Source organism: Mobula birostris, chromosome 32, assembly GCF_030028105.1.
Source record: "Mobula birostris isolate sMobBir1 chromosome 32, sMobBir1.hap1, whole genome shotgun sequence".
NCBI lineage: Eukaryota > Metazoa > Chordata > Chondrichthyes > Myliobatiformes > Myliobatidae > Mobula > Mobula birostris.
The window spans coordinates 13928506-13942994 of NC_092401.1; the positions used below are offsets into that span (position 1 = coordinate 13928506).

Consider the following 14489-nt stretch of genomic DNA (forward strand, 5'->3'; position numbering starts at 1 on the left):
GGGTTTTAACAGTAAAATTAATAGCACTTTCTTCCCTGTTTATAAAAGCTATTATTGAAATCAGCAGCTTGCCTCTCAATCTGCTAAAACGGTCTTACAAAACATTATTTAAGCTGCAGATATAGGACTCAGAGTGTGGAGTAACAGGTGTTTGGGTGAACCAGTGTCACGGACCTACCACAGTGTGAACTAGAAAGCTAGATCTGTGCATCAGCCCTTGTCTGTGTTTTGCTATGTGGGCTGTCCCTGTGATTTACAGATGGTCACAGATACGATTAAGCCTCCTATAATATTATAAATTTCAAAGGTTCGAACATAAATTCATTCCTATGAACAGAACTGGTTTCCTTTCTGTCTTTCTCTCATCAGTCAGGTCTGCATTTTGGTGCCTTTCAGCAGACTACTGAGGAGACGTGGAAGTGTGCGTTTACCCTGTCGAACAATATTTCTGAGTTGCGGATAAAATTGCGTTTAGGACTCCTGTAGAAATGGAACCCTTTTATTACTGAAGGACAGCGTGTATTTCAGACCATTTCCGGGCAGGATCAGATCAGATTACTGACTTGTATGACGTGAGATTTGCTGTACAGTAGTACAGTGCAAAGACATATACATTGTGAAAATAATAGTGAAAGGTAGGAATAAGGGGGTACAGTTCATGAATTCATGGACCATTGGGAAATGTAATAGTGGAGGGGAAGAAGCTGTTTCTAAAATGAGTCTTCAGACTACTGAATGTCCTCCCTGATGATAGTAACAAGGTGTGGGTCCTCAATGTCAAATGCCTCCTTCTCAAGGCACCACCTCTTCAGGAGGGCTTCACTGTTGGGGAGGGTTGGGCTCATAATGGAGCTGACTAAATCTACAACTCTGTGCAGCCTCTTGTGACGCTGGCCAAAGAGTCTCCATATCAGGCTGTGATGCAGCGAGTTAGAATGTCTCCACTGTACCTTTGCAGAAGTTTGTAAGGATCATGGGTGACCTACCAAATCTCCCGAAGCTCCTGATGAAGTTCAACTGCTAGCATGTCTTCTTCGTGAAGCCCAGAGCAGATCTCTGAGACAATGCTGCCCAGGAACTTGAGGCTGCTCACTCTTCCCACCACTGGCCCCTCGATGAGACTGGTGTGTGTTCATCCTTGAAACCTGGGTTTTAAAGTTTTCCACTTGGCATTTTTTTTCTAAATATAAATTTAACATCCAGTTACTCTGAGCCTGGATGGGGATGTAGCTTTGAGATGGGACATGCACATTGAATCGCAGGGCACGCTCAGGTTCTGTGCAGGCTCCTAAGCAATATTTATCCCTTAGTTGACCTCACTAAAACAGATCAATTACTTATTGGATGCCTGTCTGGAGAGGAAAAGTTTTTATATCATTGCTATTTATCTGTCCTTGCGTGCTTTTTTTATAGAGTGTTCTTTAAAGGTCCTTTGAGAGATGCTTTGGGATTCTGTGAGGTTGTGAAGATGGCACCTCTTTAGATTGGTACTTTAAATGAAAATGCACCATCAAAAAACCTGTGTTTTCAAAAATAATGTTATGGACTAAGTTCCGGTTTCATTTCAGTTACCCGTACTTCCACGCCTGCTCTAATTCCAAACAGTGTAAGACTCCACGACCCTGGTTACCTCCTCCCCCAATAGACACGGCTACCTTAAATACCCTGAATCAGTTCAGTATATTTGGTATATTTCTCTATTACTCACATCAGTAACAGTCTTCTCCTCATCAACATTGGACCTGTTTGCATTGTTTTGAACCTAGGTTTACGCAGCACTTCATCAAACTATAACTATGTTATACAGCTTTGAGACCTGTCTCCTTACAGCCAGTCATGAAACAACGAAACCCATAAGAGCCCATAAAAAACAAAGTAAGTCAAACACCCAATGTGCAGAAAGAAAAGAAGCAAATTGTGCAAGCAATGAAAGTAAGCAAACAGCATTCAGAACAAAAGTGAGTCCATCAACACAAAGCAGGCCTCAGCCTCAGCCTCAGCTTCAGTTCAGCGCAGAGCCGAGATGGAGCAATGAACGACCTGCTGTAGGAACTCATCAGGTCAAGCACCATCTGTGGGTGTTGAGGGGGAGGAAATCCTTGTTTTCGTTCATGCAGCGTTTCAGCGTGAAACCTAGATGTTTTCCCACTGCTGCCTGTAACAAGTCAGCCGGCTGGTGGCGTAGTGGCATCAGCGCCTGACTTCGGAGCGAAGGCTCCCGAGTTCAAATCCAGCCGGCTCCCTTGCACGCTTTCCATCTGTGCTGGGTTGAGCGTCGAGCTAGCAGCTCGACCTCGTAAAAATAAGAAAACCTGCTAAAAAAAAAAAAGCCCTCATGATGGCATCCCAATGACTCCACTCGGAGTTAAGGGCTTTCTTCTGTAATAAGTTAGTACATTCTCCCTGTAACAGTGTGCGTTTTCACTGGGTGCTCCCTGCTTTTCAAAGGAGTACAGGTAGATTAACTGTTCACATGGGTAGTGGGCAGCCTGGACTTGTTGGGCCAGAAGGGCCAGTTATCATGAAGTATCTTTAAATACAATAATTAAAATTAATTCCCCCCCCCCCCCCACAGATGCCACTTCATTTCTTCAGCAACTTGACGATTGCTTCAGCTACCAGCATTTGCAGTGTCTTGTGTCAGAGCTAATTTTCTCAGGGGTACCTTTTCTTAGGTAGTTCGCTTACTACTTGGGAAATGAAGTTCCACTGGGGTAGAGGAAATACATTCATAGGTCCAAAAAAAAGTCAAATATGTTGCCATATATTGCCTAATTTACATGTAATGAATAGGAGGTGTAATGAAAAGCCTACTAGCAGTTTTTGATTACACCAGTGCTCTCATGCAAATTAGCTGTGCAAATGAACAAAGCCAGAAAAATGCAAATCCAAGCTTGGGATAACGATTATTTTAATTAAGCGCCGGAGTTTAGTTAGAGCATGCTTGGAATGCTGTGCGTGGATCTGGACTCTGTGACAAGCAAGTTTATACGTAGCTACTAAAGAAAGTACATAAATATTTGGAAAAGCAAGAAGATCTGCAGATGCTGGAAATCGAAGTAACACATTCAAGATTCTGGAGGAGCTCAGCAGGCCAAGCAGTATCTATGGGCAAGTGTAAACAGTTGATGTTTCGGGCCGAGACCTTTGATCACGAGTTCTGATTCCCGAAACATCGACTGTTTATTCTTTTCCATAAATGCTGTCTGGCCTGCTGAGTCCCTCCATCATTGTGTCTGTGTTACATAAATATTAACAAATACGAATTAGATGGTTCGGATTCTGCATGGAGGACAATGGCCAGCAGTGTTCTGCAGGGATCTGTTCAGGAACCCATCTTCTTTATGATTTTCATAAATGACCTGGATGAAGAAGTAGAAGCAACACACATCTAAGTTGCTGGTGAACACAGCAGGCCAGGCAGAATCTCTAGGAGAGGTGCAGTCGACGTTTCAAGCCGAGACCCTTCGTCAGTACTGCACCTCTTCCTAGAGATGCTGCCTGGCCTGCTGCGTTCACCAGCAACTTTGATGTGTGTTGCTTGAATTTCCAGCATCTGCAGAATTTCTGTTGTTTGCGTGAGGAAGTAGAAGGGTGGGTAAGTCAGTTTGCTGATGACACAAAGGTTGGGGGTGTTATGGATAGTCTGGAGGGTTATCAGAGGTTACAGCAGGACATCGATAGGATGCAGAACTGGGCTGAGAAGTGGCAGATGGACTTCAACCCAGATAAGTGTAAAGTCCAATTTGAAGACAGAATATAATATAAATGGTAAGACTCTTGGCAGTGTGGAGGATCTGAGAGATCTTGGGGTCTGTGTCGATAGCTGCTGTGCAGGTTGACAGTGTTGTTAAGAAGGCGTATGGTGTGTTGGCATTCATGGGATTGAGTTCAAGAGCTGTGAGGCAATGTTACAGCTATATAAGACCTTGATCAGACCCCAGTTAGAGTACTGTGTTCAGTTCTGCTCACCTCACTACAGGAAGGATGTGTGTACTATAGAGAGAGTGCAGATGAGATTTACAAGGATGTTGCCTGGATTGGAGGGTGTACCTTATGAGAATAGGTTGAGTGAACTCGGTCTTTTCTCCTTGGAGCCAACGGAGGATGAGAGGTGACCTGATAGAGGTGTATAAGATGATGAGAGACATTGATCATGTGAATAAGACCATAAGACATAGGAGCAGAATTAGGCCATCTGGCCCATAGCCAGAGGTTTTTTCCCAGAGCTGAAATGGCTAACACGAGGGGGCATAGTTTTAAGGTGCTTGGAAATAGGTACTGTGAGGATGTCAGGGGTAAGTTTTTGACACAGAGGGTGGTGGGTGCGTGGAATGCACTGCTGGCGGTGGTGGTGAAAGCGGATACAATAGGGTCTTTTAAGAGCCTCTTAGATAGGTACATGGAGCTCAGAAAAATAGAGGGCTATGCGGTAGGGAAATTCTAGGCAGTTTCTAGAGTTGGTTACATGGTCAGCACAACATTGTGGGCCGAAGGGCCTGGAACGTGCTGTAAATTTCTATGTCCTATGCTCCACGTTCTATGCTCCCATCAACTTCACTCACCATCCTGCAGGAAGTGTACAACTGTTCCTTTGTTAATGCTGTACTAAAATTTGCAACTCCTGTATCCACTGCCAAGGGGCACCACCTCAAGGGGCAGTTAAGATGGACAAATCAAAGTATTGAGTACAGAGGATAGGATGTTGTGCTGAAGTTGTATAGGATGTTGGCGAGGCCAGATCTGGAGTATTGTGTGCAGTTTTGGTCACCTACCTACAGGAAAACTGTAAATAAGGTTGAAAAAGTACAGAGAACATTTACAAAGTTGTTGCTGGAGGACCTGAGTTATAACGAAAGATTGAATAGGTTAGGGTTTTCGTCCTTGGACTGTAGAAGATTGAGAGGAGATTTGATAAAAAAGTATATAAAATTATGAGGCACATAGATTGGGTTAGCGTAAGCAGGCATTTTTCCGCCGAGGTTGGCTGGGACTACAACCAGAGGTCATGGGTTAAGGGTGAAAGGTGCAAACTATAAGGAGAACATGAGAGGAAACTTCTTCAGTCTGAGGGTCGTAAGAGTGTGGAACGAGCTGCCAGCACGAGTGGAGCATGCAAGCTTAATTTCAACGTTTGAGAGAAGTTTGGGTAGGTACATGGATGGTAGGGGTATGGAGGATGATGGGAGTAAGCAGTTTAAATGGTTTAGAATAGACTAGATGGGCCAAAGGGCACGTTTCTCTGCTGTATTTTTTATGACCCTATGATGATAATTGGCAGTGAAGCCTGGTAGGGCTATTCCTGTAGAGGTCAGGGTTTTGGAGGTGCCGTTGAGCAGGTGGATGCTGTATTCCTACATATCCTTCCACCCTGCCCTCTTGAGAATATCCACCTTCTTTCCCCTTAAATCCTCAGGGTAGAAATGTCAAATACCAGAGGCTGTGCACTTAAGTGAGAGGAACAAAGCTTTAGTCCGTGAGGTAATTGCTTTTCATGGAGGGGTTAGTGCCTGGAACAGGGGAGCGTGTACGATAGTGGTGTTTAAGAAGCTGTTCGACACACATAGAGATGGAAGAATGTAGATCCCATGCAGACAGAAGGGATTTAGTTTAATTTGGCTTTGTGTTCAGCGCAGGCACCATGGGTTGAAGGACGTGTTCCTGCTCTGTACTGCACTTTGTTAAATGTAGCTGTGGTATTTGTCTCAATTACTCCATATGAGGTGCATTTAATAAGAAAAATCTTACATTTTAGATGTAGACTGTGCAGAATCAATGGACTGTTACAGCAAAGAAACAGACCCTTCAGCCCACTGAAACCATAGCAACCATCAATTACCCATTTACATTAATCCTATTTTACTCTTCCCAACCTTGCCATCAACTCTGCACATTCTATCACTCACTTAAGCATAAGAATAATTTACAGAGCCATTGAGCCTCCCAATTTGCACGTCTGTGGGACGTCAGAGGAAATCTGGCATGGCTTCATGGACAATGTGCCGAGTCTGTACAGACAGCACTGGAGGTCAGATTTGAACCTGGGTCCCTGGAACTGTGCCTCTGTGTCACTCTGATCCTTCTGTGTGACTGAACAGTGTGCTGTTGAACTTGAGGCTGATCTACTTATCGCCAATAGTCCCAAGCTCTCAAAGTGACTCTTGTAGCAGCCAATTCTAACAAGTCAAGTGCTACTGTTGGCAGCCTAGCTCTGGGCTGTTGTTCTTCTGTGATGCGGCCTCCAATCAGTCCAGTAATAATATTCCACAAAATCGGAAAAAATGTATTCAATCTTTTATTAGCAACTAGCAAAACAAACAATCTTGATGTGATGCATTTAACCGTAATTAAATGTAATTAAGCATAATTAAGCAGTCAACAAAAGACATGACACCCAGTGGTGTCCAGAACCAAACCGCCCAGAGCAAAGCACTAATATGTAACTTTTTTCCTTCATTTTTACCACTCCCCACTCAGCTGTCTGGTTACCATGTTAAACATAACAAACGCACAACACAGAATACAATTCAGATAGAAAGCAGATGCATGGCTCCCACATTCCAGTCCCTAAGGCAATCGTATATTCAGCTCAATAGTGACTGACAATTCCTGCAGTGCTGCTGGTACCAAATTGTATCAGTCTCTGCCGTTCCTTTGGGTTCATCAGATGTGTGGCGTGGGGAAGCTTGCTACATGGGCAACGGCTTGCTCTCCATATCGTACCACACAGGCTTGCATATCTAGCCAACCATGGTCAACCCTGAATGACTGAGGCCATCACCAATAATTACAGCTAGGTGCTACAAAACGCAGGAGACATGAAATCTTAAACATTCACACAAATGTCCTCTTTCTGTCCCGGATTGTGATCTTCTCCCGACAAACCCAGGTTGCTCCTCCCAACTGCATTCATGGAAATCTGTTTTGAATTGCTGCTTCCAAAGCCCATCCAAGTTCAAAACTGAAATCCTGTTCACTGTCAGCTCGGACTGTGCGCAATCTCGCCAGTCACCGTGGTCTCCTTTCCATGGTCCATTCACAGACCGACCCAACATCGTTCTGATTGTATCATCAACCCTGCAAGTCACTGGCAGTGGCTCAAAGGAAAATTTATTATCAGAGTACATACACGTCACCCCATACAACCCTGAGATTCTTTTTCCTGGGGGAATCCTTAGCAAATTGGTAGAACAGTAGCTGTAAACAGGATCAGTGAACAACAAATTGTGCAAATGCAGATATAAATTAAACAATGAGAGCATGAGGTAACAAGGCAAAGACTCCTTAAAGTGAGACCACCGGTTGTGGGAACACCAGAGATAGAATGAGTGTAGTTACCCGTTTTGTTCAAGAGCCTGATGGTTGAGAAGTAGTAAGTGTTGTTGTTTAACCTGATGGTGCGAGTCCTGAGGCTCTTGTACCTTCTGCCTGGTGGCAGCAGCAAAAAAGGAGCGTGGTCTGGGTGGTGAGGATCTGCCTTTTTATGGCAGCATTTCATGTCGATGTGTTCGATGGTTGGGAGGGTTTTACCCGTGACGTACTGGGCCGCTACCCTTTGTAGGATTTTCCACTCAAAAGCATCGGTGCTCCCAATCCAGGCCGGAACGCAGCCAAACGGTGCACTTTCCACTACACATCTCTAGAAGTTTGTTAAGGTTTTCGATGATGTTGAATCTCCACAGACTCCTGAGGAAGTAGAGGTGCTGTTCTGCTTTCTTTGCAATTATATTTATATGATGAGCCCAGGACAGCTAAAGCTCTAATGCTTTTAGGCACATTCATCCCTATCAGCGGATCAATTTCTGAATCAAACTCCGGCAAATGAATATGCTTCAGGTGAGACTGTTCCTGGAGATCCCTCTGATGAGGAATATCCCCTCTGTGGAAAGGCATATGTTCCTGCGTAAAATGTTGGGCAGCTCACACCATCTAAGCCAACCACTTCCAGTCCTGAAACGACGTAGCTACTCACAACCTTCTCTTGCACGTGTGTTCCTTTTTCTGTCAGGCTGAGCTTGTTCATGAGGCTCACTATACAGAACACTGCAGTACTTCCTTGATCGAGGAAAGCATAAGTAATCCCTGTCTTGTTACCCATCTTAGACTTCACCGGAACTGGAATTATAGGAAGATTACAGTCATGATCACCAGCCTCCGCATAGCCATTACATACCAGGGTGTTGCTGGCTGCTGTGTTTGATTCCTTTATGGCTTGTTTTAAATCTGCACCCTTTTCACTAGTTCCAGGCTCAGTTTCAGCTTCACTTTCCACAATCGTGGCAAAGCTGCTTTAGAATGAACTAGTGACTTAATGTTGTTCATACCTTTGCTTAGTGCCAGCAATGTAGGATCACCTATATTCCCAAACACTGGGTGGGTAACAACCTTTACTTGTCTTTCAATAAAATCATCAATATCAGGCACAACCATAAGGTTACTTACATTTTCTTGCCATTTGCAGACCCTCAATCTCTATTTTTCCCTGAGCTTATGGGGCAGCTTCTTTATGACAGCGGTCCCCAACCACCGGACCGCAAAGCATGCGCTACCGGGCCGCAAGGAAACAATATGATTTGGCGATATGAGTCAGCTGCACCTTTCCTCATTCCCTGTCACGCACTATTGAGCTTGAACGCATGCGATGTCATTACGCATGCGAGATCATTACCCGTGCATCATCCATGTCAGCGCGGGAAGGAGATCAACTCCTCGAGCTTGCAAATGACGGCGGGCTGAAAAGTATATATGACATAACATCTCTGCCGGCATTCTGGATCAAAGTCAAGGCTCAATATCCTGAGGTAGCCACGAAAGCACTGAAAACGTTGCTTCCATTTCCAACATATCTCTGTAATGAATGCAACGAAAACTAAATTGCGGAATAGACTGGACACAAGGAACCCCCCTCGAATATCGCTGTCTCCCATCACCACTCGATGGCACCGTCTTGTTGCAGGAAAACAAGCCCAGGGCTCCCAATGATTTTAGCAATATCGGTGTGTTGCAATGATTTTATATGTTCATGCGGGGAAAATATGTGGTGTGTGTTTAATATCCAAACATTACTTAAAATGTTATGATGCTATTGACTTATAAGTGACTTATATAACCATATAACAATTACAGCACGGAAACCGGCCATCTCGGCCCTTCTAGTCCATGCCGAACGCTACTCTTACCTAGTCACACCGACCTGCATGCAGCCCATAACCCTCCATTCCTTTCCTGTCCATATACCTATCCAATTTAACTTTAAATGACAGCATCGAACCTGCCTCTACCACTTCTACTGGAAGTTCATTCAACACTTACTTCAAGCTCCCCTGTCCTCCCCTGATAATTGACTTATCACTATATTCATGCGAGGAAAATATGCGCTGTGTGTTTAATATTAAATTCATTAGATAAACCCTTTTAGAAATGAAATTGAGTGTATTAGCCACTTAACACCTGTATTCTGGTTGTGATTAACACCCCTGCCCTGAACAGAATCGCTAGAAATGATTTGTAGGAAAAAAATCAGCACGTACACGCATGCGCACAAGGGGTGCCCGTGCAAGGCTTCATGGTTATGGTAGTCTTTCTCGGGGTAAACACAACGTATTTGACTGCTACTCTTGTCCGTTGGCAACCCTACCCACCCTCCCCCCGGGGGTCGGCTGGTCCGCAAGAATATTGTCAATAATAAACTGGTCCGCGGTGCAAAAAAGGTTGGGGACCCCTGGTGTTCATCACCAAAATGTTCGTGTAGTAAAGCTTTGGCCTTTAGATATCCTTCCTCTGGGCTGTCTCGCTAGCAACTTTTGACAAGCTCTCTAGGGTAACATCAAGTGGATTGTATGAGGAAATGGAGGTGGTCACCATAATCATCAGTCTTGCCTTCAGTGCTATTCTCATAAATGCATGATATTGCAATGAATCACATTGAAGATTTGAATCTCTCCTTTAGGCAGAGATGCAATGCGTTGTTGTTGTTGCATCACTGAGCTCATTATTTCCATTTGCGTCCTTATGATCTCCAGCACATTCTTTAAGCTTTTATCATATGAAACATGAGTGTCCCCATACTATAAATTAGCGTCCTCAGAAGCACCTTATGCAATTGGATATGTCATATGTTCAGAGTGACTCATAGTCATAATCATACCTTATTGACTCCTTGATTCAGGCTGAGAGTGAACACCCTGAACTACCCCTTGGGGCCCAAACTCGTGGCTCATAGACATCTAAGGAACAAATGTATCCATGTTGACATTGAGTATGTTGGATTTTCTGTGCCATCTCAAGATAAGAATCACACCACAGAACTGCCTCGCTGGAGCACCTTTAGCACCCACAGCACTTAAAGCCTTCAACCCTTTCACTCTGGCCATCTCGGCTGCAACATAAGCTGCTCCATTTTTCTGTGAAGGTGTTCCGCCTGTTCTTCCATTGCACGTCTATCCTTCAAATTTGTTCCTTGTTCCTAACTCGGCTAAATGAGCCTCTGCTTCAGTGCATGCCAGGAGGTATCAGATGCATGGGACACTCTGCTAGCAATAGAACCTGCTGCGCGCATGTTAGACACACGGTCTTCAGGGTGTATGTCATCCTGAAAATCAGGAGCTTTATACGTAGTCAAGGCATGCCTTGTGGCTTTATAATTATTTTCATTTGCTCCAGCAATTTGACCTTCAACATCACATGTTTGCTTCAACCATTGTTCAGCCTCTGCTGTGACTGTATTAATAAGAGAATCAATATTTTGTGACGGGGTCCTGAATTACCCCTATGAATTGTGCTTTTGAAAAGAGAGAGAGAAAGGTGTTCAACACCAGACACCTTGTTAAAAAGAGAGAGAGAAGCGAAGACTGCTCACAGTTTGTTTACAATTTCTGCAAGGACACTGGCAGCTTCCAAGTTACTTACAGAGGGGGAAGGGAGGAGCTGCTTGATGGACAGCTAGTATTCGGCACGGTGAGATAAATAGGTCAGCTGTTAGACCTACAGACACATGGTTTTGGACACTGAATGAGCTTTGTTGTGCCCACAGAAAAAGTGGGTTTTGGAGGATCGATCAGTGGCTCTTACAGTGTGAAAAGGGAGTGACCGGTGGGGAGTTGTTTGTGTGTCCAACCCTCGCCTGGGTTTATAATTCCACCACAGAAGAACGGTCCCCTTTGTTGGGGTCACAGTCAGTGACTTCAAAAGGATTTCGGAGGACAAGCGGAAGATCGACGGTGTCAGCTCACCTGAAAACTCAAATCTCTCCCTCTCTCCCCCCTCCCCCCTCTCCCCTTCTCCCTCCCTCCCCCTCTCCCCCTCTCCCCCTTTCTCTCATCACTACTCAATTCAATACCACAAACTGAACTGAACTTTACTCATCATCGTAAGACTATCTATTTACCCCTAGACTTGAAGAAGCTTGGTTTTCATTTATTTCCACACTTACTTATCTATGATCGTTGCTAACCTGTTTGATTTATCTGCATTTTTTTTCCATCTCTGCTGGTTCTTTAACCCATCACAGGGTACATGACAATTCGCATAGCTTTCAGTTTATTTATGCATCCAAATGAGACTGCACTCACAAGACATTTTACTTGTCTTGTAAAAGACTTTTAATTAACAGAATTAAATCTTTAATCTTCTTAACAATTTTATTATAGTCCTACTGAAAACTGTCAATTCTAGTCACCAGAATCTTTACCAGTAAGTTTAATTTCTCTTTTAGTCTTGAATTCAAGGTCACTGCTTCCAGCTTGACTCATGTTGTTTTTAAAGTGCGCGAACCAGACAAAACAACGGTATTTAATTCCGATGTCGACGATCAAAGTAGTTCAGCATTTCAATGAGCCAAGCGCTGAACTCTTTGACAAATGCCACAATACTGGGGCTTACGATCAGCGTTGACCATTCCAAATAACAAGAGATTGTTACTTACTGCTGGCTCTGATGCTTGTAATTTTGCCAAATGCTAATAATTGTTTGGTGTAACTGTCGAAACCTTTTGTTGACAGAATGTAGCAGCCAATTCTAATAAATCAATTGCCGTTACTGGCGACTAAGCATGGGTTGTTATCCTTGTGTGGCGCGCTCTCTAGTCAATCCAATAATAATGTTCCACAAAGTTGAAGAAATGTATTCGACCCTTTATTAGCAACTAGTAAAACAATCTTAATGCATTGCAAAGAAGTGTAATTAAACATAATTAAGCTAACTAAGCGGTTAACAAAAGATATGACGCCCAGAGCTAAACTGCCCAGAATAAAGCACGAATACGTAACTTATTCCCTTTGCTTTTACCACAGCTCGACTCACCTGACTAACTACCATAATGAACGCACAAAACAGAATACAGTGCAGATGGAAAACAGATGAATGACTGCTACAACTCTGTTTGAATTCCCTGTGTGGATCATCTGTAATGAGCTCACAGTCAATGAAACCCATTCAAGTTTGCACTGAATTGTTAACTTCAGTTCCGGTCTGTGTCCTGTTTCAGGTGAGGAAGATGCTGAACTGAAGACACTGGATCAGCTCGGGCCTGTAGTCTGTGATACGGCAGGACTGCCCCAGTGTATGGAAGATGTGAGTACCTTGGGGGGGGGGGGGGCGGGTGTAATTACCAGCACTCCTTTCCATGCTGTTTCGGATTCTGCCCCTCCAGGGGAAGGGGCAACTGAGATGATTTGAAGAGAGGGATTAGCAGTGGCAGGGCTAGTGAAGGTCAAACGCATCTGGCGGGCATGGAGGACAGGTCAAGGTTGAGGGTAAAGGGGTGGTGGAATGCAGAGGTTGGGGGGTGGGTACCTGGCTGGTGTGAGAAGGCTGCCTGATGGATGTGCAGGAAAAGGAGGGGCTGCAAGTGCACAGGAGGGGGAGACGTGGCGTTGGATGGCCCAGCAGGGTTGCCAAGAAGGGAGTTGGGGCAATGGCACCCTGGTTGTCCCAAACAATGGATCTTCTATTCACTTTCCAAGAAAGCTTTTGATCTCCCAACATCCCGCCCCGTGAGTCAGGATTGAAATGATGGGTCGAAGTGGCAGTGTTCTACATCATATGAACACATTGCAAAATAAGAATGTAGACTGGTTGGGCTGCAGCTTCCGTACGAGTACGGATCGAGTCACATTACAGGAAAAGTTTGACTGTACCGGAGGGAGAGCAAAAGGGATGTACGAGGATGTTGCCAGAACTGGAGAGTTCTGGATGTGGAGAAAGTTTGGAAAGGCTGCATTGGTTTTCTTTGGAAAAGGGAGAACTGAGGGAACACATAATGGAGATATATAAACCCCAGAAACCTGGATGAAGCCACAACAAGTGGGATTTCCCAGCAGCCGTTCATTTTAATTCTAGTTCCCGTTCCTATTCCCGCCCTTACTCCTCACCCAGCTTCGCCTATCACCTGCCAGCTGGTCCACGTTCCCTTATCCCGCCGCCCCCCCCCCCCCCCACCTTCTTATCCTGGCACCTACCCACTTCCTCTCCAATCCGGATGAAAGGTCTTGACCAAAACATTGACTGTTTATTCCTCTTCTGCCTGATCTAGAGTTCCTCCAGCATTTTGTGTATTGTATTGGAGTAAATAGAATTGTCTCCTTTCCCTAACAGAAAGGAGTTATAAATAAAGAGGGTGTTAATATAAACAAACATGGAAAGATTTGAGGGGAGATGCAGGAAATGACAGTATGTCCTTCACTCAGTAAGAAGTGGGGTCCTGGAACACTGGTGACATTTGAACAGAATTTGGGCAAGGATTATTAGTGTTATAGCCTGCAGAGCAACAGACCAGTGCGGGAAGGTGGTGTTAAGGCAGGGTAGATCAGACACAATGGACCAAATGGCTTCCTGAGTTGAGAATTTTGCAAGGATTCCATCAGATGATGTGTGCCCACATCAGATTCTCTCAGGAGAATGTGCCTGGGACTGATTTGGGCTTTGTTCTGACAAAAACATTTGTCCTTTTCAGAGACCCCGCGCTGCATATGATCAGAGGACTTCCCACCAGCTCGAATCCCAAACCAGTGAAGGTAGGACATAGTTGAAATGATCCTACCTCTGGTGAATTGTTTCTTGTGAGTAAGGTGAAGGCATCTGCTCCTCTCCATCTCTTGTTACTCCTGAACCTATCCATTATTTCTCTGTGAGGTTGCTCTTGTTTCCCTTTGCCACTGGCCTAAACACTCACACTCCTTGAAATGCCACATTTGGATCAGGTGACATAACCAGTCAGTGATCTGTACTATAATCTTACGAATGTAACAATTACACTGGTGATCCTTAGACCCAGAACTGCTGTTGGGAGCATGTGGTGACTTTTCTATTTATCTATCTGGGTAGAGAACTGCCTTCTGTTTTTTTCTTATGGGGATGAGCCACTTAATTAAACTGACCCAACATAGTATAACATTTGGCACATTACAGTACAGTCGGCCCTCCTTATCTGCGAGGGATTGGTTCCGGGACCCCTCGCGGATACCAAAAAACGTGGATGCTCAAGTCCCTTA

At 44.5% G+C, this 14489-nt stretch overlaps 1 protein-coding gene across 2 annotated transcripts in view; it reads left to right on the forward strand.

The window, feature by feature from the left end:
• Nucleotides 1-14489, forward strand: part of LOC140191110 (sterile alpha motif domain-containing protein 1-like) — a 90357-nt gene that overhangs the window by 33385 nt on the left and 42483 nt on the right. For both annotated transcript variants that reach the window (XM_072248213.1, XM_072248212.1), the window contains exons 3-4: nucleotides 12485-12570; nucleotides 13952-14012. In XM_072248213.1, the coding sequence (XP_072104314.1) occupies nucleotides 12485-12570; nucleotides 13952-14012 (147 nt within the window). The remainder of the gene's footprint in view (nucleotides 1-12484; nucleotides 12571-13951; nucleotides 14013-14489) is intronic.